Here is a 26,362-nt window from a genome sequence, read left to right as displayed (position 1 = left end):
AAAATTCGGTTTACGCGACTTGAATATGGAGAAGCTGACCATCTTGAAGTCGAAATCTTTTTATTATTCATCGGCAGTCACTTTTACGAAAGTCAGTGAAATTGGTTCTCAGTTCCATTAAGAAAAAATTGGAACAAAAACGTGTCAATGTTGACGGGTCTAGTGACATAACGTGTCAATTTTTTTTCGTCATGGTAGGCCTACTTCGATTCCCACCATGCATTTCCATGTTTAGAGCCTTTTTTGGATGGTACAGTATAAATATACCGGCCAGACCTGTTCAAGGTACAGTACTTTGTCGTACTCAGCTAAAGCACTTCGTACAAAATGGCTTCAAAGATCATGGTGAGTAATTTTGAGTTTATTAGTTACGTTATTTCGTTAAAACTGATGTTTTTCGCAGTTTTTCTTCTTAGTGGTGGTTCTGTCCATTTCCTGCTGCATCGGAGGCATTATCCGCGCAGTCCCTGCAGTACCTGTCGCTTATTCCGTTCCCTATGCGTCATCCTACAGTGCCAGCGTTATTAATCATGCTGTAGCTTCACCGGTGGTATCCGCACCTCTTGTAGCTCGCCCAGCCGTAGCTGTTCGTGGACCAGTACCATTCGCAGCACCATTTGTTGCAGCCCCAGCTCCGCTGGTGCGAACACCCATTGCTGCTGCTTACTTGGGATAGGAATGATGACAGTTTCTGAGGTCGAATGATCATTTGTCGCCTCTGTATGTGATAATAGAATAAGAGCTTTAGCAATAAATATTGTATATACCTAATTTGTGCAGTTTCATTTCTAAATTTCCAATAATTAATTGATTTTCGTAAAACAACTGTCTACATATTATCAGAACATTTTTAAAAATTAATTGCTTTTTACATTGGATATGCTTAGTACAATCTTTGTTTACAAATTAATTTATCACCACTGTTCTGTTGTACTTGCATTAGTATATAAGCACGGCGGGTACGGGATTAATACATCAGTATGTATTTACCAAATTAAAATAAAACTAAAATACACGAACATGTATTTACCAAATTGAAATAAAACTAAAATACACTACTTTGTGGAACTCCAGCCGAAATAGGTTTAAGTGTTAAGTGTTGAGAATGCCCCTTTATGCAACACTCTAAATTTTCTTTCGAAAATATACGATTTCCGCAATTGAGAGTAATCCCGCGGTGGAAATTTGCTCATTTTGTAGATTAATCCCAAATGAGATACCCGGTGAGTAAAGCTTGTGAGACGTCAAGGAATATTGTCTTTTTTCAAGTGCCTTTTCAATAATCGCAGTTACTCTGTGCACTTGGTCGATTGTCGGTGATTCAGAAATCCAACTGGCAATCTGGTATTTCTATAAATAAGTCAATTGAAATGTCCCCGGCCTGACACATAGATGGCGCTACTACAATTAAATCCATATGTTTTTTAAATAGCCCTAACCCCCTCAAAAGATGCGTGTATAAATTTGACAGTTGTAGGATCATTAGTTTGTGAATTATAGCATTCTGAGTAAAGTAAATTTTGTTATTTTGAAAAAAATTGATAAAAATGAATTTCGCGTGTTGAATGAAAATATTGCTTTTTGAAGGGAATAAATACAGTTGAAGCAAAAGCTTGGCTTGATGCCGAGTTTCCAGACACTGCTCCAGAAAAATCAACCATCAAGGATTGGTATGCTAAGTTTAAACGTGATGAAATGAGCACCGAAGATGGTGAACGCAATGGACACCTGAGAGAGGTTGTTGCGGACGAAAATATTTAAAAAATCCACAAAATGATTTGGAATGATTTTAAGTTGAAATTGAATGAAATAGCAGACACTCTAAATATATAAACAATGACGATTCGGAGCAGTGTTTGAAGATGATCAAGCGTAATAAACCCGAGTTTTTGCGTCGATATGTGACAATGGATGAAACATGGCTCCATCATTTCACTCCGAAGTCCAATCGACAGTTATCCGAGAGGACTGCACACGATAAACCCTGTCTGTATTTTAGGATGTGCATGGAATAATTTTCATTGACTACCTTGAAAAAGCAGGGACCATCAACAGCGACTATTATATAGCGTTATTGGACCATTTGTAGAACGAAATCAGCGAGAAACGGCCTCATTTGAAGGAAAAGAAAGTGCTGCTTCACCAAGACAATGCACCGTGTCACAACTCAGTGAAAACGATGGCAAAAATCAATGAGTTGGGATTCGAATTGCTTCCTCATCCACCGTATTGTCCAGATCTAGCCCGCAACGATTATTTCCTGTTCTCAGATCTCAATTCTTTTGAGATAAAGAAGAGGTGATCGCCGAAACTGAGACCTATTTTGAAGAAAAGGACAAATCGTACTACAAAAATGGTATCGAAATGTTGGAGGATCGCTATAATCACTGTATCAGCCTTGAACGGAATTATGATGAATAAAAAACTAATTTTGCCAAAAATGTGTTTTATTATGGTAGACCGGGGACTTTTCAATTGACTTGTTATATAAACATGATTATTGCTATTCGTGACAGCTTCTTCAATAACTCAGGTAAAATATCAGCCGTTCTAGAAGCCTCTTTAGGATTGAGGTTGTTGTCAATTTCTATGACAACTATCATTGGAGAAATTAGATTTACAGCTATATCGGACTGATTAATATTTTTACAGGATTTATATCTATTGCAGATTCTATATCACCCGGTTAGAATATGTTAGCTACATGTTCTGCGAATAATTTAGGTTTTTCATCGTTGCGTTGAACCTATTATTTCGATCATTTTTAATAGGCGGTACTCTAATAATTGGTCTTTTATATTTCCGAGTTGCTCTCCATAGGGAGTAATCTTTGTCTGCTTCCTACCTTAATTCACTTTTTCTATTTTTCGAAGCAGCTCTGTTTATATTCTTTAATCTTTTGATTTTTTTGTATCAGAACTTTCATTCACCATCGTATATCGTAACGGTCCTTGCTTTGGTCACCTAAATATGAGACTATATCCATTATGGTAAAATACGATACATGACATACTAGATGAAAAAAATACGTTACTTGATATCTTGAAGGATGCGGTATCGATAACCAGCTCATATACCACGGCTGTCTTTGATATAAAATTCGAGATACGTGACAAAATCATCAGTGTCGCTACGACTTTGGTCCACCAGATTTATGCGAAGATGCTGAAGCTCCTGATATTTTCTAGTGCCCTGGTCATATCCAGCGCAACCAATATCGGTAAATACAGCGGGTTCTTTCGATTACCCGCCATAAAAATCGAACGGTTTCAGGTCTGGTTGGTCTGGCGAGCCCGGGAAGTTCTTCGGCTGGGTTGAGCGGATCCCCGGGAGGCGGTGGAGGTAGCACCGGAGCTGGGGTCACTTCCTACGGTAGCTACAACTTCGGAGCGGTATCAGCGAGCTCGTCCGGACTCGGAAGAGGCGGTTCGTTGGGTTCTTCGGGAGGTACGGGCTATGGGGGCGCCGGTGGAGGTTTGGGGGCGGGTGGTGCCGGAGGAATAAGCCCTAACTCCGCTGGAATAGCCACTGTGCCGGCAGGTCCACCAAGGGCTTATACCACAGCCTTTAGTACCCATTCGAGGTTCGATATCGTTCATCCAGGCACCATAGTTCATCAGGTAATTAATATAATACGATAATTTGTTTTAATCTAGTTTAACTGACAATAAACCTCCGATATTCATTGTAAAATAATAGAACTATTTGTAAGCATCGTTGCCATACCAATCAACCAATACTGTTTCCATTTCCTTGTTTTGGTTCACTACAGCTTCTCTTACTGCATGCTTTATTGGTTGGCATGAAAATAATTCCCCATAATCTTTTTGGAGCACTCACATCAAATTCCCTTACTTGAATACCATATGTTTTTACGAAGATTGAGTGTTCAAATGAAATTGTCGTATCAAAAAGTATTGCAGAGCTATTGAGAATCACAAGAGTCTAGTTCTGGAGAATTCTAACTTGCGTATAAGTATTTGAATTTGCAACGTTGCCATTTGTTGAAAATTAGACGTATATCTGAAGAATATAATATAATAAAAATTTTTGTCAAAATAATGTTTCTATTGAAAGCGAAGTTAAAATGTTTTGGTTTATTTTTCGCCCTCTATAATATTACGCGTCTGTATGGAACGTCTTCATTTGCCTATTCAGATTAAGTGTTGTAATACCTTTTTTGACAATATTCACGAATTGGTGATTTATCCACTATTGCCTATCATCTATAATTAAAATATGAACCAAAATGTTAACCTTACAGAAGAGAATTCCTATCAGTACTAGCGAAATTCCAAAATGGCCGCTGTAGTTCGTTGGATATTACATCTCGATTGTTTGTAAATGGCAACGTCGCAAAATTAGGCGCACAACCTCTAGAGATGGCTAGTGCTTTCAAAACCTAAATTTCTGTCGACAATAGTTGATATTTTAAGGTTATGTTGTTGACATGACGTTTGACAATTTAAGTTAATTAAAGCCTTAACTTAAATTAGACAGGTAGACTTATTTAGGAGGGATTTTGATGGTTTTGAGCGTATGTATAATAAAACTCTTATTTTCAGACCGTTTCTCATGTTCCTGTTGTAAATTCTCACGTCTCACCCGTAACAAATGGAATTGGCCACTTCTGATCCACCATCAAGTATTTGTAGAAACAGGAACACCATATCAACAAAAAAACTATATATGTATAATCTACGCTTCACCATATAACTAGTGTTAGATAGTAATAAGTAAACATACAGGGTATTTTATAATGTACAGTCCTATTTCTTAAGTCTTGTATCCTATCTGTCCAGTGTTTTCTTTACGTTACAGTGTATTATTAAACGCATATATATAGATGGATGATTTATTATTTAATTAACGCGAGGTATATCCAGCGTATGTCTATATGTCATTGTGAACCAGTTGTTGCGATTTTTCTGCTTAGACCCAATAAATCAGAGCGCTCTTGATTTGATTCCGCGCAGGTTTTGCCGGATATCTGAACATAATAACCATAACCACAAAAAGACGTTTTAATTACTGGGTTTGTGTGAAGGTTATGCTTAGTTGTTTGTTTTCAGATTAACCTATTTATTAGGTATTAGAACGGATTGAATTCTGTGTGGCGTGTGTAAAAGTTTTGAAGGTTTATCTAATGAGAGGTAAAATAAAATGAGGGACTTACACTCTAACATTTTCGAAATCTTCATCAATTGTTGAAAAAGTCTCCACCAGAGATGCAAAGCTTGGAGAATAGAGCGGGCGAGAGAAGAGAAAATAACTCTGATACATCTTTTGGTATTATCTAGGTAGGCACATCATCTGTTATCCACAGAAACAAGTTATTGTAATACTTGTAAAATAAATTGTAAAATAGTTTCGTTGATTATTTTACGTAACATTTCCTTGTGTTTACGATCAGTACTTGATTTAAACCAATTCACCAATCGCATTCTATGAAGACTTCTGGTGATACTACGAGCAATATTTTATTTATTATTAGGAAGTAAAGATGAGATAGATGAAGAATTTCTACGGTTTCTTACTGAAAAACTTGATCACTGGATCAGTGGATATAATGGAACTGTATTGGAGTACTTGTATCAATTTTTTTATTATACAGTCCAATGTTTACAATTTTCATTTTTTTTTGCTGTCATTTCTATTTAAATAACGATAAGTTAATGAAAATGACAGGAATTATAGACATTTTTACAACGAATCGAACAGTGCTAAATAATATTCACACAATCTTTACTTTTTACATTATATAGAGAATAGAGTATTTTCAAAAAATGATTGGATTTCTGTTTATTTCACATATTTTTAAAAATATAAATTCTAAGGCAATTTAACATGGACTTTTGTTTAATACACCCCAAAACACATATGTTTTGAGGTCTTCATCTCTATCTGAGAGATAAAAATTTATAACACTTTTTCCATATATATAGTCATGAAAATTTGGACATTTTTACAATATTCAGATTTTTTGTTGTCATTTCTATTCAACTAAAGACAAGTTAATGAAAATATCACGAATTGTAGAGCGATTTATAACGAATCGAACGGTACTATAATAATTTTCATACAGTCTTCAGTTTTTAGATTATATAGGTAAAAGTGTATTTTCAAAAAATTATTGGATTTCTGTTTATTTCACATATTTTTAAAAATATACATTCTAAGGCAATTTAATATGGACTTTTGTTTAATTCACCCCAAAATACATATATTTTGAGGTCTTCATCTCTATCTGAGAGATAAAATTTTTTAACACTTTTTCCATATATATAGTCATAAAAATTTGAACATTTTTACAATATTCAGATTTTTTGTTGTCATTTCTATTCAACTAAAGACAAGTTAATGAAAATCGCAGGAATTATAGAGTGATTTATAACGAATCGAACGGTACTATAATAATTTTCATACAGTCTTCAGTCTTTAGATTATATAGGTAATAGTGTATTTTCAAAAAATTATTGGATTTCTGTTTATTTCACATATTTTTAAAAATATACATTCTAAGGCAATTTAACATGGACTTTTGTTTAATTCACCCCAAAATACATATATTTTGAGGTTTTCCTCCCTATCTGAAAGATAAAATGTTTTAACACTTTTTCCATATATATAGTCATGAAAATTTGGACATTTTTACAATATTCAGATTTTTTGTTGTCATTTCTATTCAACTAAAGACAAGTTAATGAAAATCGCAGGAATTATAGAGTGATTTATAACGAATCGAACGGTACTATAATAACTTTTATTCAGTCTTTAGTTTTCACATTATATAGTGAAGAAGGGTAAAAGTTAGATCTCTTAAAAATTATAAACTCAAGCAATACAAAAAATTAATTCGTTAAGCACTTTTTCGATATAGATTATGGTCGTGAAAATTTGGAAAATATGGATTTGTTTTTCCTTCAGCTCAATAGACATGTTCTGGTAGTTTTTGTTTTATTTAGTCTGTAGAATATGTATTTTTTTGCCATTTTCAAGTTCTTTTACTATAATTTCCCGTCAAATAATTGCATATTAACAACTACATAGAAATCACCTCTCCTATATTATCAGAACTAATACTTACACTTGTATACTGATAACATATATTGGTCACAGCAGCACTAGATAACATTCAATAGAATATTTCCTTGTAGATACGAAAAATATGGCCGATGAAGAATAGACATAAAATAATAGTTACGAATACTTTTTTATATATCCTCACTGTTTCCTGCAAGATATTGTTCTTAGAGCTGTACTGGACCTGCTGGCAAGCCTACTTGATTCTTGTATAATCTCTTGAAGTAATTTGTGGTTCTTAACATATATGGAGCGATCACTGAGGATTTTCTGTTTTCGAATTTATTTGTCAATATTTTTACGGTTAATGCATTGTTTATTATCGCCAGTTTTTCTGAAAAAATATTGATTTTCCCGAAATGCGAATTTTTCCTCATAATTACTAAGTAAGGCATTGACTGAGGATTTACCTAAAATGGCAGAATGTTTACATAGGGACACCCTGTATCATTTTGTGTGAAAAACAAAGAGTTTCTTGCTCAACAATTATTTTTATTTAATATATTAATGATCTGTATAATAATTTATTATATTTTTCGAGAATTTTTACGTACATGTATATACTTTATGAATTTTTTTTACAGTTTTCCTTTACCAGGCATGTTGGCTGAGTGACAATGATAACAATGTAGTCATGGACTTCGTTTGATCTTATTAAAATGTATTCAGTGATAGGTTACCAGGGGGCTCTTGATGATTGGAAGAGCTGGAGCGAAAATAGGGGCTGTTTTGATGATAGGAGCAGCGACAATCGGTGCTGGCTTGACTACCAGAGGTACTGGAGCAGCAGCTATCTATATTAAAAATTTTAGGTAGATTTGTTTTAGAATTATGGCTTTATGACTTACCTTGAAGGTGTTTTGATAGGAAGTAGCGATGGGTACAGCTGTTTTAACGATTGGAGCGGTCACAATTGGGGTGCTGTAAGCCAAAGGGGCTCCCAGATATCCAGCGTTGACGGCGGCAATCAACAATACCATAACGGCGGCCTTGGGCAACCAAATATATCAAAAATCTGGAAAAACCTACGACTCTAGCGTACTTACGATTCTGAGCATCTTGAAGGGTGTTGTTTTCGAACTGGGCTGAAGCTGATGTTTATGGTTGAACGATTGTTCGAGTATGTTAGATCGACCGGGACTGGGTGTTTTTATAGTGATTTTGTGGCGTTGGTATGGGCGTCAATGGGGAGAGCGACGAAGGCGAGATATGACGGGTTGCAGGTCAATGTCATGATGCAACCGGTGGCTGTAAAAGCCGTATTTGCTTCATATGTTCTTGTGTTGTAGGTTTCAGTCACTTAAGCACGCGTCTTAAGGGGCCTCATACTGAATAACTTTGTCTTGTTGTTTCAACCGGTAGTTTTGCTAAATATCATCGATTTTTATAGGTAAAGAGGATACCGGTGAAGAAAATAAGACAGCAGCGAAGAGAAACATAAGCTTTTCGGACAAAAGTTTCAAAAACAATGGTTATTAACATAACTAGTTATTAGATAACGTTGGGAATTATCGACTGAAATCGACTATCGACTGTTTAGTAATTGACTACTTTTTACTACCGACTGTTTCAGCCGCTATTTTTGGATCGACTATACTACTTTTTTGCTAGTGGCTGTTTCATTAGACTGTTTTCAGTCGCTATTTTTAGTCCGATTGATTTTGTTACTATTTATTATCGACTGTTTCAGTCGTGTACTTTTAGTTACTATTTTCGGTTTCACTATTTTCATTCGACTGATTTTTGAAGCTCTGGCTCTGTCGTCCTAGATGCGACTTTGACAAAAATGTACCCAATTTATGTTTACATAGATTTATATGTAAGATATATAGTTTTATGCTTTCTTTGGTGGTTTGCTTGTAAATAACAATATATTGTATATTAATACAGCAGCATTTTTGAACGATATTTTCAAGATCTTTAGGGTAATATATTATATATAAATAGGGTAAAAATATTAAAATTATGAAATTATGGATATTTCGACTACTCTCCCGATTTTTGTTAAAACATATTTCCATTCAATAATAAATAAAGCATTTACTTTATTTAAAAAAGCTCTAGTAGTTACTATGCCATAATTTTTTATTATGTCATGAATTAGTTTTTTTTTATGATTAGGTATACGTTTAATTTTTATTTAGTGTTTATGGTTATTGTACATCTTTAGTTTTTATCTTTTGTTTCTATCAAGTTCTATTGTATTGTCTATATTTATTATAGTATATTATTTGAAAATAGCAATTAACATATTAAAATACGATAAAACATTTGTGGGGTACTATTCCATTCCATAGAAAAATTCCATTTCTTTTTATAGATCCACAGAATATTCAGACATAAAAGTAATTCTACTTCCTTTATAATGAAATTATTAATTGCATATTAATACTATTCAGTAATTATTTTTTTCTTTTTCTTTTTTAAAGTTAATACGTGAAGGAATATGTACATCTCCGTCTCGCTTATGCTACAGTTGGAAAATATATGCACATATAAAATTAACAGCTCCAAGCAATTATTTCCGTCCTTTCCTCTCTCACAAATTATACAGGAAAGGGTTCGTACATCTCCGTCTGACATCACGAATTGAACAAAACAGTCGAATTTATCTGAAAATAGTAATTTCGACTGTTTTCAGTGGACAGTTCGCAAAGCAAATATTAGGGAAAGTGCTTGGTACTCTTAAGAGACCAACTCCATCAGTTAAAAGGGAAACGACAAAGTACTAGCGTGTCCAAAAACTAGATCGCGATTTAATGATGCGTATATGAAAAAAAAAAGATTTTTCTACAGATTTCGGTGATCTTTATGCAACACGTAAACAATAACATTTATAACTGCTTTCATTTAATGTGAATTGCGTAAACTTGCTAGTAAACGTTATATAAACAGATCTATTTTCATGTCAGGTCAAATTGTGGAAGAAAAATTGACTTATACGTGTTTTATATCATTGGGTTTAAGGTTTTTTTACGAATATAATGTGAATTAAACTATTAGGGGCTTGCATGTATTTTCTGTTTGATTTAGTTTCTTTATTAAAGTATTACCAATCGTTGCTGACTAACCTACAATTTGTCTTTACATTGACTTAAATCTATGTATATATCTATGAGGACCCATTGGCCATATCTTAACCTCTGGTAATAATGTCTATGTATTTGCACTACTGTTTTTCTATTAAATACACCTCACTATAGTACAATACACAATATCAAATGGTTTGATTCTTTTGAGTATGTGTCCTGTACAGTAAGACTCGCAGTATCATCAGTAAATGTAGCCATCGTAATATTCTCCATTTCTAGTATATCACAAGTGTAGAGTAGATAAAGCATTGGCAGTACACTTACTTGTGGTACACCTGCTTTAGCTTCCTTTAATGTAGAGTAAGCTTCCTCTTGTTTGATTCTAAACATTCTGACTGTAATGTAGGATGTAAGATGTAAGGCCACATCTAAGAATATAGCTGAACAATCGAATGCTTGTTAACAAACTCAAACTTATATTTAGGTGTTAGGTAATTTCTCTCTATTATTGCACATATTTTAATCAACGATATCTATTGGCGGAATGGCGAAGTACAAACTGTTGAACAACCTACCTAAATTTTTTCGATATTTATCTACATAAAATAATAGTTTTTCATTTAGTGCAACTGAGCTATTCATTATATGAAAGGTGACAATGATTTTATTACGTCGTATATCAAAACAATATATATTATAGATTATAGATGAAATTTTGATATTTATATACAACTACTTTTCGATCAGAAGTATTATTGAATGTTTGTATAGTCTATTCAGTCAAAAACTTGAGATACGTCATCAAGATTTTTAATATATTGCCTACTGCAAATTGTAAACTTTTGACATCCTAAATTTAGATGACGTATATACGAAATAACTTTGAATAGACTATGTGTACATGAATACGTCAGTAAAAAGGTTATGCGCGTTTTTAAAATTGCCTTTTCTCGGAATAATATAATAACTTAGAGTTTGGTTTTGATAATAGAATGCTATACATTTAATCAAGAAAACTAGCTGAATTCGACTAAACATTGCTATGATTCAGTCTTTTTAAATAGAAAAAACAGTAATCATGTCGCTAATATGTTTAATTATGCAGGTATTGTAGATGTACAGCGTTTTTAGTAATTCTATTATGTGTAAGCTTGATTTATAGATTCTAGCATATATATATTCCCAAAAATTAACAGTAAACATTGTTGATTTTGGTTGTTTTGTGAATATTGGGAGAAGGATGGAAGGAACCTTTTATCAGGATCAAATCTACTAATAATAATTTCTCTATGACCTTTTTTACGTGCTTCTATAGAAGATATGTTTTGAGAGTTAACGTGTAGTGATATTTTTATAATAATTATTTCAACTATAATGTAATAATTATTCAAGCCAATCGGTGAAAAACTTTCTGATTTTGCCGATTTTTTACATGAAAATGAAAGTTTAATATCGATATTTCTAGGTTTTTCTTAGTTTATGTGTTTTTTATTTGGAATTTTTGTTGTCTAATCGGTACCAGAACTGGACTTGAATGGGTACCTTTCAAACCGGCGCACTTATGATTCTAAAAATGCTGATTTGCTTCCACAGTATACCCTTGAGAACAATTTCTGATAGATATTTAGATTAATTCGTACTCGGATCCTTGTCAGTTCGCTTTCAAAGGTGGAACAGTGTGTGTAGGCCAACGAAACAATAAATCTGAACGGTCACAGTTGCTACGTTTCGTGTCACCCTACTGCTTACGTTCATATGCTCCGGTTTTAACGAACTGGGTCGATTTAGATTTATGGTTGGTACTTTTGCTCGGTCGTACTTGATGCCTATTTTTCCACAGTATTCCCTATTACGCGCTGTAGTGGTGTATATATCGATTTATTCCATCTATTCAGATTAATAATTAAATCGAAGAACTGCAGCTGGATTTCTGACGCTTTTTTTATGAAGAATAAATTAAATTCCTTCATTATAATGGCTTATAAATGCAGATGAGCTGATATCTGCTTGCATAAAGCAGCAATTAGTAGTTGCTTCATAGAAATACTGATGTATCAGTGTAATTTTATTGCATTATGATTTTGATATCAGTTACTTGAAATTATTACTATTTGTATACGAAATGATGTGAATAATGAGCAGATTTCTTAAATATAGCAAAAGGGAGTATCTTTGATGCTGTAACTATGAATTATTGGCTTTTATGGTGTGTTTTTTCAGTTTATTACTCGTTTATTCTTTTTTCAATTGTGTTATTGCTTTCTTTCCCTTTTTATCTATTTTCTCGTTGATTTCTCAATTATTTTTCTATTATTTATGTTGATTTATTTATTTATTTGCTTCCAAACAACATATTTATTCAACATATTCAAAACCATGAACTGTGAAGCTAATAATATACAGCGAAACCTTGACATTATATAAAAAATCCTTCGGATTTAATTCGCAGTCCTTATACAATCATCTGTTATCGTACTTCTACCGATCGGTGGCTAATAACTGACAATAGCTGAAGACCACGACTCATTTCCATAGTTGCGAAAGAATTCGCGAAATTAATTGCCCGCCATGGAAAAAAACAATGGAAGATAATCATCGTACGGAATCTATCACGTAACTGTTCCAGTACGAGAACAATTGACAATCGAAAAGAAAGACCTTCGTAAAAATTAATTTTTCTCTTTGTTTTTAGTTTTAGAGGAGAAAAAAAAACGAATAATAAAGAAATGTTCGTGATTTTTTCCTTTTCGGAATTTTATCGTATTTGAATCTTACCATGTTTGACTCGTGAAGGTCCGAAAATTAACCCTGAGGCATAGATCGGGTGAATATGCTGGTCTATCCGATGAATGTGGAATTCTGTCATCGAATTCAACAATCTGTGTTTGAATTTTTGTTATACTGTGGACTATTTTCATTTGTTTAGTAATAATTCATTGCTATTTTCGTTACAGTCGATAAAAAATATTGGAAAATATGCTCCTTGTGTCTTTCTATTTTCTATATCCTTGTGTAATTCTAATTCCAGTGTCTAGCTTTGGGTTACAGCTTTTCCTGGTTTGATCATTACTGAGTCAATGCTGCATGTTCTAGATTATTCTAAGCGTTGTTATTTTTATTTAAAATTATTTATATTTTAGCTTTTGAAAAAGGTACTGTAACTATTTTGTGTTTATTATTTTATACCTTTTTATGCCTTTAATATAGGGTGTTCTTTGGAAAAGCTTATATATTGAATTCCATACCATAACAATGATGGTAATGCAGGGTATTGGACCTTTTCGCGATTATTATATATATGTTTTAATAGACACTTGATCTGAAATATTATTTGAAGTTTTTCAATAAAACGTAGATTAAATACTTTAGTATAGGCTTTAAATATTCTCTGGGATAGCTGGGCCTTACATAAATGCATAAATATTAATATTATTGGCGTGTTTTACCTTTTGCTGTTATCTCAGGTAACTGCTATGTGTAGTGTTCAGTCTACGTTTCACAAAATGTCCCATTGTGAAGGAAGAACCATCATATTAGGTTTAAATAAAGCAAAATACCGTTCTGAATAACTAATAAGTTTTTGTTTTGATTCGACTAGGAAAAACAAGGTACCCATATTGAGAAAAGCTTTCTCATACCCAAATTCTCACGTAAAATATAATCAGTCATTTTAATTTGATATTGATAGGATCTTAGTGGGCTCATAATTTACTGTTTGATGGATTTATAATAGATAACAGGTCAATTGAAATGTCTCCGGTCTGACACATAGATGGCGCTACTTGAATTAAATCCATTTATTTTGCACTAATCCTCAAAAGATGCGTGTATAAATTTGACAGCTGTCGGATCATTATATTGTGAATTATAGCATTTTGAGTGAAGTGACTTTTGTTATTGCGAAAAAAATGGATAAAAATAATTTTGCGTGTTGATAAAATATCGCTTCTTGAAGGGAAAAAATACAACTGAAGCAAGAACTTGGCTTGATGCCAAGTTTCCAGACACTGCCACAGGAAAATCAACCATGAAGGATTGGTATGCTAAGTTTAGACGTGGTGAAATGAGCACCAAAGGCTGTAAACGCATTGGGTGCCCAAAAGAGATTGTTGCCGACGAAAACATTAAAAAAATCCACAAAATTATTTTGAATGACCGTAAATTGAAATTGAATGAAGTAGCAGACACTCTATAGATATCAACTAAACATGTACATCATGTTATTCACGAATATTTGGGTATGGGAAAGCTCTGTGAAAAGTGGGTGCCGTGCGAGCTCACTTTTGACAAAAAACAACGAATAGTTGATGATTCGGAGCAGTGTTGGAGGATGATCGAGAGTAATAAACTCGAGTTTTTGCGTCGATATGTGACAATGGATGATACATGGCTCCATAATTTTATTCCGAAGTCCAATCGACGGTCATCCGAGTAGACTGCACACGATGAACTCGCTCCAAAGCGTGGGAAAACGCAACAGTCGGCTAGCAAGTTTATGGCGTCTCTATTTTACGATGCGCATGGAATTATTTGCATTGACTACCTTGAAAAAGGAAGGACCATCAAGAGCGACTATTACATAGCGTTATTGGACCGTTTGAAGGACGAAATCGCCGAGAATCGGCCGTATTAAAAGAAAAACAAAGTGCTGCTTTACCAAGACAATACACCGTGTCACAAGTCAGTGAAAATGATGGCAAAAATCCATGAATTGTGCATCGAATTTGTGCATTCTCCAGATCTGGCCCCCAGAGAATATTTTGCTGTTTCTAGATTAAAGAAATTTTCGTCCAATGAAGAGGTTATCGCCGAAACTGAGGTCTATTTTGAAGTAAAGGACAAATCGTATTACAAAAATTGTATCGGAAAGTTAGAGGGTTGCTATAATCAGTGTGTCACCCTTGAAGGGAATTATTTTGAATAGAAAAATAATAATTTTTCAAAAAAATGTGTTTTACTATGGTAGTTCTTGATAATTATGTTCTTATAATACACTAATAAGTTTTAGTACTAATTCTTATGTTCACGAATATATCTTAGCAGCAATCACCAACAAAATCAGGCTTTTTAGTTATTTTTTTATAGGTTTTAAGATTACTGATCCACCGTACAACCTTTAACTCGTATTTATAGCACTAACGAAGTACCTTGCGCAAGATAATGTGTAAACCTTCATTCTTGAGAAAATTATTTCGAGCTTCATGCTTGAGAAACCTTTATTTTTCGATATAAACTTCAGCATCGTTAAAAATCCTTTCAATACCACCAATTAATACACATTTTCAACAATATACTCACTATAATTGCACAATATTTTCATTGTTTCGTCATAGTATGATATCCCCAGAGTTTTTATACCGAATCTAGTCTAAACAATGACCAGAAAAAACGATTTGGTTTCGTTAATCGAGGTACCGGCCTTGCGAGATCTCTATTACGGAAAAATCGAAATTATAACTGTGATTCAGACGACCTTTCTAATAAAACAACAATTTAAGGTTTCACTGCCTTTAATTAAATCAAATATTATGTGTTTTTGTTTACAGAGAGCGTTCTAGTCACCAATAGTACGAACTGTACCGGGAATACCATGGATAACCGTACCAATAACTCCATGGTCTGTAGTATGGATACGAGTAGTACCCTGAAAATAACAATTCTCACTAAAATTCGATTTAAATGGGTCTACATACCTCCGATATAGCTGGGATCAGGGGCGGCCAAGATGACGATCACAAAACACAAGAAGAACAACAGAAATTTTAACATTTTTCTTGTTTGGTTGATGTTACGTATGTTTATGGAGACCCACGACGGTCTAGGCGTTTTATATGGATTTAAAAAAGAAATATGCGTGCACTTTACTGATAATTATTTGTAATAATATGGGAAAATGCGATGTTGTCTCGTAATAATGCCCCTATTTTAAGGTCGAAGGAATTACAGGACATTTTTATGCATTTGAAATGTTTTAATTGGCTTGTTAATGATGGTAAATCAGAAATTATTGCACTGATGACCTGGTAATTGCTTTTCATATTATATTATGTAAAAATGTGGTTCATATGGACTTGATCATATATATAGGGTGTCCCAAAATATACGAAAGATTTCAATTTGTTATTATACTGCGTAAATTAGAAAATATTGATAACTTATCTCTTAAACGCATAAACAAATAGAATAACCTTTCACTTGTTTGGTTATGTAGATGTAATAAATAGTAGGCTTCATATTTTGCTGTTTGTCTTTGAAAAGCAATTCATCAGAATGCGATTACGATTGTTAATATTTTTGAACAATTAATGCTATTGAAAGTCGAACAATGGAATGAAACTAAACAGAATGAAACAAAATAATGGATCATTTACTAATATAACTCTTTTCTTCAGTAAATAACTTAAAATGAAGACTTTAATAATAATCAAAGAAATAAAATAATATTGACATTAAATATGGTGTATTTCAATAAGTAACAGCATGGGTATTTTCTTTAAAATAGATTTTAAAGTCTCCTTTTACCAACTGTGGGTTTATCTGGACTGGACCTACAATTTAACGTGGGCTCCGAACCACTGTCCCCACCATTAAGTCTACCGACTGGCGAATGGCCAACTCTAGAAATCATACCAGAAGACATCCGGTCTTACCCAGCCTGGTTACGGGGATCATTTTCTTTGTCGGATTTTACACTCTTGCCTCGGACTATCACAAATTTTAATCACTCACAAACATAAATTTACGACCATGACCCAGCAGGATTCGAATCCGCGGCTATCGCAACAGTAGGAGAACCGTTCTATCGCCTTTACTACTGCGCCACTAAGCCCGCAACATGGATATTTGTCATTTGTGTATATTCACGTATTATTGACGTATTTTTTTATATGTGAATTGTTTAAACCACCTACGAGCTCTAAATGCACCTTGTATGTCTGAATTCTTCTCTTATAACTTTATATTTTGCATCTAGCAGTCCCAGGTATTTGGAAGATGGCGGAAATAAAATAAAAGGAAATAAAAGCCTATAGACTTATATCACTGCTGCCAGTAATATCTAAAGTTTTTGAAAAACTCCTCTTGAAAAGAATAAAACTGATCATAGGGAGAAAAAACCCAATACCAACACACCAGTTTGGATTTATTAACAAGCATTCAACAATTGACCAGGTGCACAGAATAACAGATGTTATTGGAAAAGCCTGCGAAAGTAAGAAAGTATGCTCAGCTATATTCTTAGAGGTAGCACAAGCCTTTGATAAGGTTTGGCATGAAGGCCTTGTTTATAAACTACAGAAAATGTTACCAAAACGACATACCGAACTATTAAAATCATACATTACAACCAGAAGGTTTAGAATCTGAAGAAAAAGCTTACTCTACAATAAAAGCAGCTAAAGCAGGTATACTACAAGGACATGATATACCGCAAATGGACAATATTATGATGGCTAGATTTGCTGATGATACTGCGATTATAGCTGTCGCAGATAATAGTGAAGAAGCCTCATGAAAATTACAACAGGCAAGTGACAATATAAATAATTGGACACAAGCTTGGAAAATAAGAGTTAATGAAAGTAAATCTGTATATATGCAGTTCACCTATAAACACATTGTACAAGCATCAATAACATTAAATAATACTATCATTCCATATAGCAATAAGACTAAATATCTCGGAATGAATCTTGATGCAAAACTTCGATGGAAGGGACATATAAAGAAGAAAAGAAAAGAACTGGAATTGAAATATAGGACAATATACTGGCTAATTGGAAGAAACTCACAATTATCGGAGTACTCACATACGGAGTTCAATTCTGGGGATGTTCTGCAAAGAGTAACACAAAACAAATTTGTCAGAACAAAGTCCTGGGAGGTATTGTGGGCATACCCAAATATCATAGGACTGATTACCTACACTGAGACCTTCAGATACCCACAGTCAGTCAAGAATTGAAGAGAATTGCAAGGGGGCATGAGGAAAGACTCCATTCCAATGAGAATATTGAAGTATTACAGCTTTTGGATACCACTAGAACAGGACACAGATTCAAAAGAATCAAACTGATCTGATCTTGTGTAATGTTGTGTAGTGAGGTACATATATTAAAAAAATCAGCAGTGACATGTATAAACATTATTTCACCAGAGACTGAGATAAGGCCGATGGGTCCTCCTAGTTATATACCTAGATTTAAGTTATCATAAAGACAAATTGTAGGTTAGCCGGAAACGACTAGTAACAACGTAATAATTAAATAATAAAAAAAATTATATTTTTAAGAAGTACTTTAATTACAAATGGCGAATAGGTTCAACGTGGGACAAAAGTCCCGCTACCACTGACGCAATTTCCGCTGAGCGGCAATAATCGAACGATTATTTTCAATAAATATTGTCACTATTTCTGCTCGTTATTGTGGCATATGTTTATCCATAATAAAATTTGGACATATACACAACACAATGGTTTAAGCGAAACTGAGCTAAACATCACATGACCAAGAGGACGTGCAATCAAAATGGTAGCGGCACTTTTGCCCCGCCTTATATTTGTATTTACGTAGTTTAATTTTAAGTGATACAAATACTGGCCAACCCTGGTTATAAATCTATGCCATTCAGCTTGGAGCTGTTAAATTGGCAGACATTTTTTAACCTCGTGTGATATCAAGTTGTTATTAAACTATTTAAAAAATCGTAATTAGTAGAGATTAAAGAACGAGAGACGTGTTACGTTTTTTTTTGTTTCTTTATGCGGCAATATCCGCACGTGACGGTCATAACAGTCGTCCATCTGTGACGACCGCTATTCATATTTTCCCAAATGTCTGAGAAAAAAAGCAATGTTTCGACATAGTATTTCCCTTAGAACGTCGAGGATACGTCGTTTTTTGTATAAATAGCTTCGTTTATCCATTGTACGGCATCAGATTCACTTTGCGTCTTGATACGACCTAACGATGTGTTTAAAAGCTTGTGTTATTTTGGCGGCGGCGACGATTTGTGTAGTTCTTGCCGCCCCATCGCCCGGATACCTCGAGGAGTACCACGCACTCCCCGCGGCGACCTCCTACTCCTCCAGGGTCGACATCCACGGTCCGGAGTACGTTAAAACCTACGCAGCAGCTCCGGTGGTGGCCAAAACATTCGTGACGTCGCCAGTGGTGAAAACGGTGTCCCAACCCTTGATATCTGGATACAGCAGCTACGGATACGGACTGGGACATGATTATGGGGTTGGATACGGATACGAGCACGATCTGGGATACGGATATGACCTCGAACATCATTATTAAAGCCAGAGACAGTAAGAAATCGTCTGTAAATAGAAAACATTTTGTAAATATATAGAACATGTACGAAATGGGTTTGTTTTATCAATAAACATGCTGATACTTTTTTCAATATACTTGTAGTTTTATTTCAACAGTCATAACTTACACTCGGTAGGAAACTAACCTCGAAACTAATTTTATCGGGTGAAAGAGTAACGATGTAAACCTAGACAGAATTAATTTTAATTTTAAAATTGTGAGGGTTTCTTGTTTCACTTTTTAATATTCCACAATACCTTGGAATATGATTTTAATATATGTTTGTACTTGATGTACTTCTAATTAATTTAATACAATATTGTCTACCTATTTATATATGTTATTGCGCTATTATTTCAATAACATGGATGTCATTTTAATAAAAGTAGAAGTATTATTTATTATACTCAAGTAACGATAACCAAGAAGATTGAGACTTCAATATTAAATATAGGAAATATATGGAACCACTGCTGCGATGATTCTGGGTTAGAATTATTTTCTTATATATATTTTAAAGTCTCCTTTTACCAACTAGGGGTTTATCTGAACAGTTTAACATCCAACACTTTAACGTGGGCTTCGAACTACGGTTCTCGGCATTAAGCCTACCGACTGGCGAGTGACCAACTTAGAAATCATCCCAGACGACATCCGGTCTTACCCAGCCTGGTTACCGGCGTGACCGGGATCATTTGCCTTGTCGGATTTTGCACTCTTGCCTAGGACAATCACAAATATTAAACAACCAGAAACATAAATTTACGATCATGCCCCTGCGACTATCGCAACAGTAGGTGGACCGTCCTGTCGCCTTTACCACTGAGTCACCAAACCGGCTGGGTTCGAATTCTGCTTACTGTATGGGTGTTTTATGTGCAGGTTAGTCTGTTTGTAAGAGCGTATATGTGATATCTTATTATCTTATCTTAACAAATGTAAAAAATAAGACTTATAAATATATAATGAGAACATATATGGAACTTGGGGTAATATACAATAACTATAAATTGTTAAATATTAACCCTCGTAACAAATGGCTTCTATAGCAATTATTGAATTAAATTGAAGTTTATAAGGTAAACTATTTCAAAAGTAATAATGATAATCATTTTTATAAACTAAGGAACCAGGTTTCGAATTGATATTTTGCTTCTTCCTTCTCCATAGTCCAGTGCAACACTGTTGGGTAATTTGAAGACATAAAAATGTTGTGATTTATCTAAATATTATATGTAAAACTCCGATTAACAAGAGTAAATCAAGTAGCGATTTTTATTGAAATCTGCTTTTCTCCATATATACATAATTGCAAAAACTTACCATTTTTTCAATTTTCAAGTTTGTGTAGTTGTTATTTTTTTTTCAAATAATCCCAGGTGAATGAAAGTTACTGTACTACTGTCTTAAATGAATGGTAGCATAATAAGTTTTATACAACTTTTATTTTTTAAGTTGTACTCTGAAACGTTTTTCTTTGAAATGTTACAGTATTTTCCTTCACATTTTATACTAGTTAAAAAGAGACACAATGCTGTCTGATTAGCTCGAACACGTAAACTTCAAACTATTGTGACTATATAATTAATTACAATTTTTAAATGTACTATAATGTTAAAATAAATTATATTTGATAAGATCTTTGTTCATTTACTTTATTACTTTATATAGATTAGAATTTTGATGTATGTCAAAGCCAAACTGAACTAAAACTCAGAGCTGATACGGCGACACTAATTTAAATGACGTATATACAAAATAACTTTGAACAGACTATATATATGCAAGAATATTTGCTTTTTTTAAATTTTCACGTCTTTTTTGCTATTTTTGTTCAAATAATCAGATATTAATGAAAATATCCTGGTTTATAAAGAATTTTACCTAATCACAATTTTTATTTATCCTAGGACAGAATATAAGATGTAGAAAATATAAATGTGTGGAAGTACCCTTAGATTTTTTTACTTTTGTCTCAGACTGTACATAGCAAGATGCAAACGTCAATGTCGAACGTCGATGACGATTACGTTCTGTCATTTGAACTATTAAATTTTTTCGAGTTATTTTTTTTTTCGAATTTGTGGAAAATGGCGAGGGTTTTCCTGAAGGCCACCCCCCAAATCGAGGCGGATCGCAATTTGCTGCGTTTCAGTTGTTACGAGGAGTATCTGGACTCGCTGGGTACTAGCCAGGACGCCTGCTATCTGCAGAGCGTTGAGGCATCGAGGATAATAGCCAATCTAGGTACGAGAATTATATATTAATTATGTACGTTTTTAGATGAACAATAAACTAGGTTGTTCAAGAAGTTTTGTCATATAATAAGAAAAACACAATTTTATTTTCATTTATTTTTGATATGAGAACGACTAGAGTTAGATGTAGTTAAAGTCAGGGGGAGAAAAATCTGATGAATAGTGCGAATAATTATAAAAATACACTTTTGCTTCTGTAAATGATTTTTTATGAATGTTTTTATTCAGTTGATTAATCCGAGTTTATTTTTTTACCAGTTTGAGGGCAGTTCAAGTACCAAGTTCCTTTTGTATCCCGAAAACGATGTTCTGGACACTATCTCAATTTGGAGCTAGGTTCAGACTATTATATATAGGATCAAAGTAATAGACCCGACTCTCATTCATAGTGATCAAAAGACGCATATAATATTTACTAGTAACGTATTTTTGTATCTAACTAGTAACGTATTTTTGATATGAGAACGACTAGAGTTAGATGTAGTTAATGTCAGGGGGAGAAAAATGTGATGACTAGTGCGAATACTTATAAAAATACACTTTTTCTTCTGTAAATGATTTTTTATGAATGTTTTTATTCAGTTGATTAATCTGAGTTTATTTTTTTACCAGTTTGAGGGCAGTTCAAGTACCAAATTCCTTTTGTATCCCGAGAACGATGTTCTGGACACTATCTCAATTTGGAGCTAGGTTCAGACTATTATATATAGGATCAATGTAATAGACCCGACTCTCATTCATAGTGATCAAAGGACGCATATAATATTTACTAGTAACGTATTTTTGTAACTAACTAGTAACGTATTTTTGATATGAGAACGACTAGAGTTAGATGTAGTTAATGTCAGGGGGAGAAAAATCTGATGAATAGCGCGAATACTTATAAAAATACACTTTTTCTTCTGTAAATGATATTTTATTAATGTTTTTATTCAGTTGATTAATCTGAGTTTATTTTTTTTACCAGTTTGAGGGCAGTTCAAGTACCAAATTCCTTTTGTATCCCGAGAACGATGTTCTGGACACTATCTCAATTTGGAGCTAGGTTCAGACTATTATATATAGGATCAATGTAATAGACCCGACTCTCATTCATAGTGATCAAAGGACGCATATAATATTTACTAGTAACGTATTTTTGTAACTAACTAGTAACGTATTTTTGATATGAGAACGACTAGAGTTAGATGTAGTTAATGTCAGGGGGAGAAAAATCTGATGAATAGTGCGAATACTTATAAAAATACACTTTTTCTTCTGTAAATGATATTTTATTAATGTTTTTATTCAGTTGATTAATCTGAGTTTATTTTTTTTACCAGTTTGAGGGCAGTTCAAGTACCAAATTCCTTTTGTATCCCGAGAACGATGTTCTGGACACTATCTCAATTTGGAGCTAGGTTCAGACTATTATATATAGGATCAATGTAATAGACCTGACTCTCATTCATAGTGATCAAAAGACGCATATAATATTTACTAGTAACGTATTTTTGTAACTAACTAGTAACGTATTTTTGAAATGAGAACGACTAGAGTTAGATGTAGTTAATGTCAGGGGGAGCAAAATGTGATGAATAGTGTGAATAATTATAAAAATATACTTTTTCTTCTGTAAATGATTTTTTATGATTGTTTTTACTCAGTTGATTAAGATCAACGCAATAGACCCGACTCTCGTCCATAGTGATCAAAAGACGCATATAATATTTACTAGTAACGTAGAACTTACCTCAAAATTTGCTTCATCTACTTTACGTAGGTTACCGAAGCTCTGGCGAGACTCTAAGCAGAGAGCAGTTCGAGAAACGTTTGGCCGCTGTCATGAGCTACCTTTATCCACCATACAAAGCCTACGAATTATCCAGTGAGGGATTAGTAGAAGCAGACGCGGATGTTTTCCTTCAGGAACTTTCTTCCAGGTATACCCACCCAAACAAATACTTTAACAGTGAAAACAATCATCAAAAACGACAGAGAACGAGCGAACAGGATAGGAGTGCTATCCTCGATCATTTTCCTGAGAGCCTTCACCAGATGTGGCGTGGAGGTGTCGGGGTTCATCGATTACACGGAGAGACTCACCAAGGAAGATTGGAAGCCGATTTTTAAGGGTGTTCATGGTGAGAATATGCATCATGGTATCCGTTATCATTTGATCTTGTAGGGGAAAGGAAACTGATGCCCAAGAGGTTCGATTTGGGCTTCTATCACTGGAAATCTGGCGATGTTGTGTCTAACGATTCCCTAAACTATAAGGTGTTGCAGCATCCACAGAAGGGATTAATATTTCAGAATCGATTTGATCGGAAGATCATCAATCCAGATCCTGGATGTGAACCCGGTTAGTATGGATTATACTTGGGTTTGAAATGCTTGTTTACAGTGGATAACAGGTCGACTGAAAAGGTCCCAGCCTACTATAGTAAAACAATTTTTTTAGTAAAATTAGTTTTTTTTATTCAACATAATTATCTTCAAGGGTGATACACTGATTATAGAACCCTCCAACTTTTCGATACCATTTTTGTAGTAAGATTTGTCCTTTGCTTCAAAATAGTCCTCAGTTTCGGAAATCACCTCCTCATTCGCTGAAAATTTCTTTCCAGCGAGCTTTCTTTTGAGATCTGAGAATAGAAAATAGTCGCTGGGGGCCATGTCTGGAGAATACGGTGAATAAGGAAGCAATTCGAAGCCCAATTAATCGATTTTTGACACGGTCCATTGTCCTGGTGAAGCAGCACTTTCTTTTTCTTCAAATGCGGTAGTTTTTTGGCGATTTCGTCCTTCAAACGGTCCAATGGTTGGAGCGGGTTCATCGTGTGCAGTCCACTCGAATGACTGTCGATTGGACTTCGGAGTGAAACGATGGCGCCATGTTTCATCCATTGTCACATATCGATGCAAAAACTCGGGTTTATTACGCCTGATCATCTTCAAACACTGCTCCGAATCATCAATTCGTCGGTGTTCTTGGTCAAAACTGAGCTCGCGCGGCACCGACTTTGTACAGAGCTTTCTCATACCCAAATATTCGTGAATGATATGATGTACACGTTCTGTTGATATCTTTAGAGTGTCTGCTATTTCATTCAGTTTCAATTTATAGCCATTCAAAATCATTTTGTGGATTTTTTAAATGTTTTCGTCAGTAACAACCTCTTTTGGGCATCCACGGCGTTCACCATCTTCGGTGCTCATTTCACCACGTCTAAACTTAGCATACCAATCCTTGATGGTTCCTTTTTATGTATTCTTTTCACAATAACAAAAGTTGCTTCACTCAAAATGCTATAATTCACAAACTAATGATCCGATAGCTGTCAAATTTATACACGCATCTTTTGAGGGTTAGGGCTAACTAAAACACATATGGATTTAATTCTAGTAGCGCCATCTATGTGTCAGGGACTTTGTAATTGACCTGTTATATGAGTAGATGTTACATTATAGGTGCTAATACATCTAGGAAACGAATATACACGAAGCTGTACGAGTTATGCATCATATTTGATCACGTGGTGAGACAGAGAATATGAAGAACATCATGGTGACGAATATTTTTCATTAAAAACACAATTTCAAGAGAAAATCGATTGAAAGTAGCTTAATTCTGAATTCTTATAGAGAGATGATATTAAACAGTATTAACTGAATACTAATGGTTTTATAAACATTTTTGATCCAAATATAAATTTATAATGGATGTTTGATTATTATTGCTAGTACACTAACTATATCATCATTATCATATTTTTAACATTTGCTTCTAGTTACTGTGTACAACAACAAGCAATTTGGTACAACGTTGTCTGCCTCTCTTTATTGTTTATTGGACTATTATTTCAACAGTATGCATTAAATTTTATTAATACTTTGTGTGTTTAATGATTTGAATAGTTAGTATTATGTTTAAGAAACGGTGATCAAGAAGATTTAAAGTTTACAGCATTGAATATAGGAAATATATGGAACCTCTATTGCAATAGTAAATTCAGGCAATTAATATTGGTACTGTTTCCTAACTTTGAGCTTATTATACTATATATATTTGAGCAATTGAGAGTATTATACTGGTGGTATTTTGAATTAATAGTAACTTTTTATTAGCTATATTTCCATTTCTTGCTGTTGGTGTACAACCTCTGGTCTATTTTTTCTTCTCTTCTATTGTTTTTTCATTACATTTTTATTCAACAATAGTTTTGTAGTATGAAAAAGTATTGGAATTTTACTTCTTTCATATTTTATCTTCGGTATTTTTTTTTAAAATTTTGAGTTTGGGCAGTTGATGAGATTTTATAAGAATATTTGAGGATTTGCGGAATCAGTGGTACCATATTGGTTGAGTAGTAGACTCTCACTAGTTTGGTTATATATTGATGATGATATAGGTACTAGAACTAGGTATAGAGAATTAAAGAATTAAATCTATATCTATCAAATGCAACAGCCTGATTTGCCAATAAAATTTATTTTGTTGATATCAGCGCCTGGTGCAATGACTTAACATAAATTAAAAGTTTAACCATCCAATGCAGTGATCATTCTTTGATATATACCATGTCAGATTATACACGATAATTGATTATACAATAAATTGTATTTGTCAGAACTGAATGAGGCTAAAGAAAAGAAAACCCCAAAAAAGTAGTTAATTTTCCTC

The 26,362-nt window shown here is 33.8% G+C and overlaps 3 protein-coding genes and 2 long non-coding RNA genes across 5 annotated transcripts; 3 read left to right on the top strand and 2 right to left on the bottom strand.

Annotated features, from left to right (window-relative positions):
• Window positions 1–180: 180 nt before the first annotated feature.
• LOC143203361 (uncharacterized) lies at window positions 181–771 on the top strand. Its single transcript, XR_013007321.1, has 2 exons — window positions 181–345; window positions 404–771. It is a non-coding gene; the product is annotated as an uncharacterized LOC143203361 (long non-coding RNA).
• A 2,345-nt stretch (window positions 772–3,116) lies between these two features.
• Window positions 3,117–4,849, top strand: LOC143204349 (uncharacterized). Its single transcript, XM_076416932.1, has 3 exons — window positions 3,117–3,220; window positions 3,274–3,620; window positions 4,566–4,849. Exons 1-3 carry the CDS (start codon window positions 3,163–3,165, stop codon window positions 4,632–4,634), a joined length of 474 nt encoding a protein of 157 aa, XP_076273047.1. The 5' UTR covers window positions 3,117–3,162; the 3' UTR covers window positions 4,635–4,849.
• Window positions 4,850–7,554: 2,705 nt separating this feature from the next.
• On the bottom strand, window positions 7,555–8,261 carry LOC143203511 (uncharacterized). Its single transcript, XM_076415690.1, has 3 exons — window positions 8,130–8,261; window positions 7,932–8,072; window positions 7,555–7,877 (listed from the first exon to the last, which is right to left on the bottom strand). Exons 1-3 carry the CDS (start codon window positions 8,139–8,141, stop codon window positions 7,749–7,751), a joined length of 282 nt encoding a protein of 93 aa, XP_076271805.1. The 5' UTR covers window positions 8,142–8,261; the 3' UTR covers window positions 7,555–7,748.
• A 7,346-nt stretch (window positions 8,262–15,607) lies between these two features.
• On the bottom strand, window positions 15,608–16,141 carry LOC143203439 (uncharacterized). The gene is made up of 2 exons (XR_013007335.1): window positions 15,809–16,141; window positions 15,608–15,759 (listed from the first exon to the last, which is right to left on the bottom strand). It is a non-coding gene; the product is annotated as an uncharacterized LOC143203439 (long non-coding RNA).
• Window positions 16,142–21,459: 5,318 nt separating this feature from the next.
• LOC143203764 (cilia- and flagella-associated protein 299) lies at window positions 21,460–25,356 on the top strand. Its single transcript, XM_076416030.1, has 5 exons — window positions 21,460–21,685; window positions 23,459–23,618; window positions 23,674–23,810; window positions 23,864–24,040; window positions 25,150–25,356. The coding sequence occupies exons 1-5, from the start codon at window positions 21,529–21,531 to the stop codon at window positions 25,233–25,235; spliced, it is 717 nt and encodes a 238-aa protein (XP_076272145.1). The 5' UTR covers window positions 21,460–21,528; the 3' UTR covers window positions 25,236–25,356.
• Window positions 25,357–26,362: the final 1,006 nt, after the last annotated feature.

This window comes from Rhynchophorus ferrugineus, unplaced genomic scaffold, assembly GCF_030347505.1.
Source record: "Rhynchophorus ferrugineus isolate W39M unplaced genomic scaffold, kcgeb_rfMv2 rfM10, whole genome shotgun sequence".
Lineage (NCBI taxonomy): Eukaryota > Metazoa > Arthropoda > Insecta > Coleoptera > Curculionidae > Rhynchophorus > Rhynchophorus ferrugineus.
This window is presented reverse-complemented; position numbering and strand designations above follow the sequence as displayed.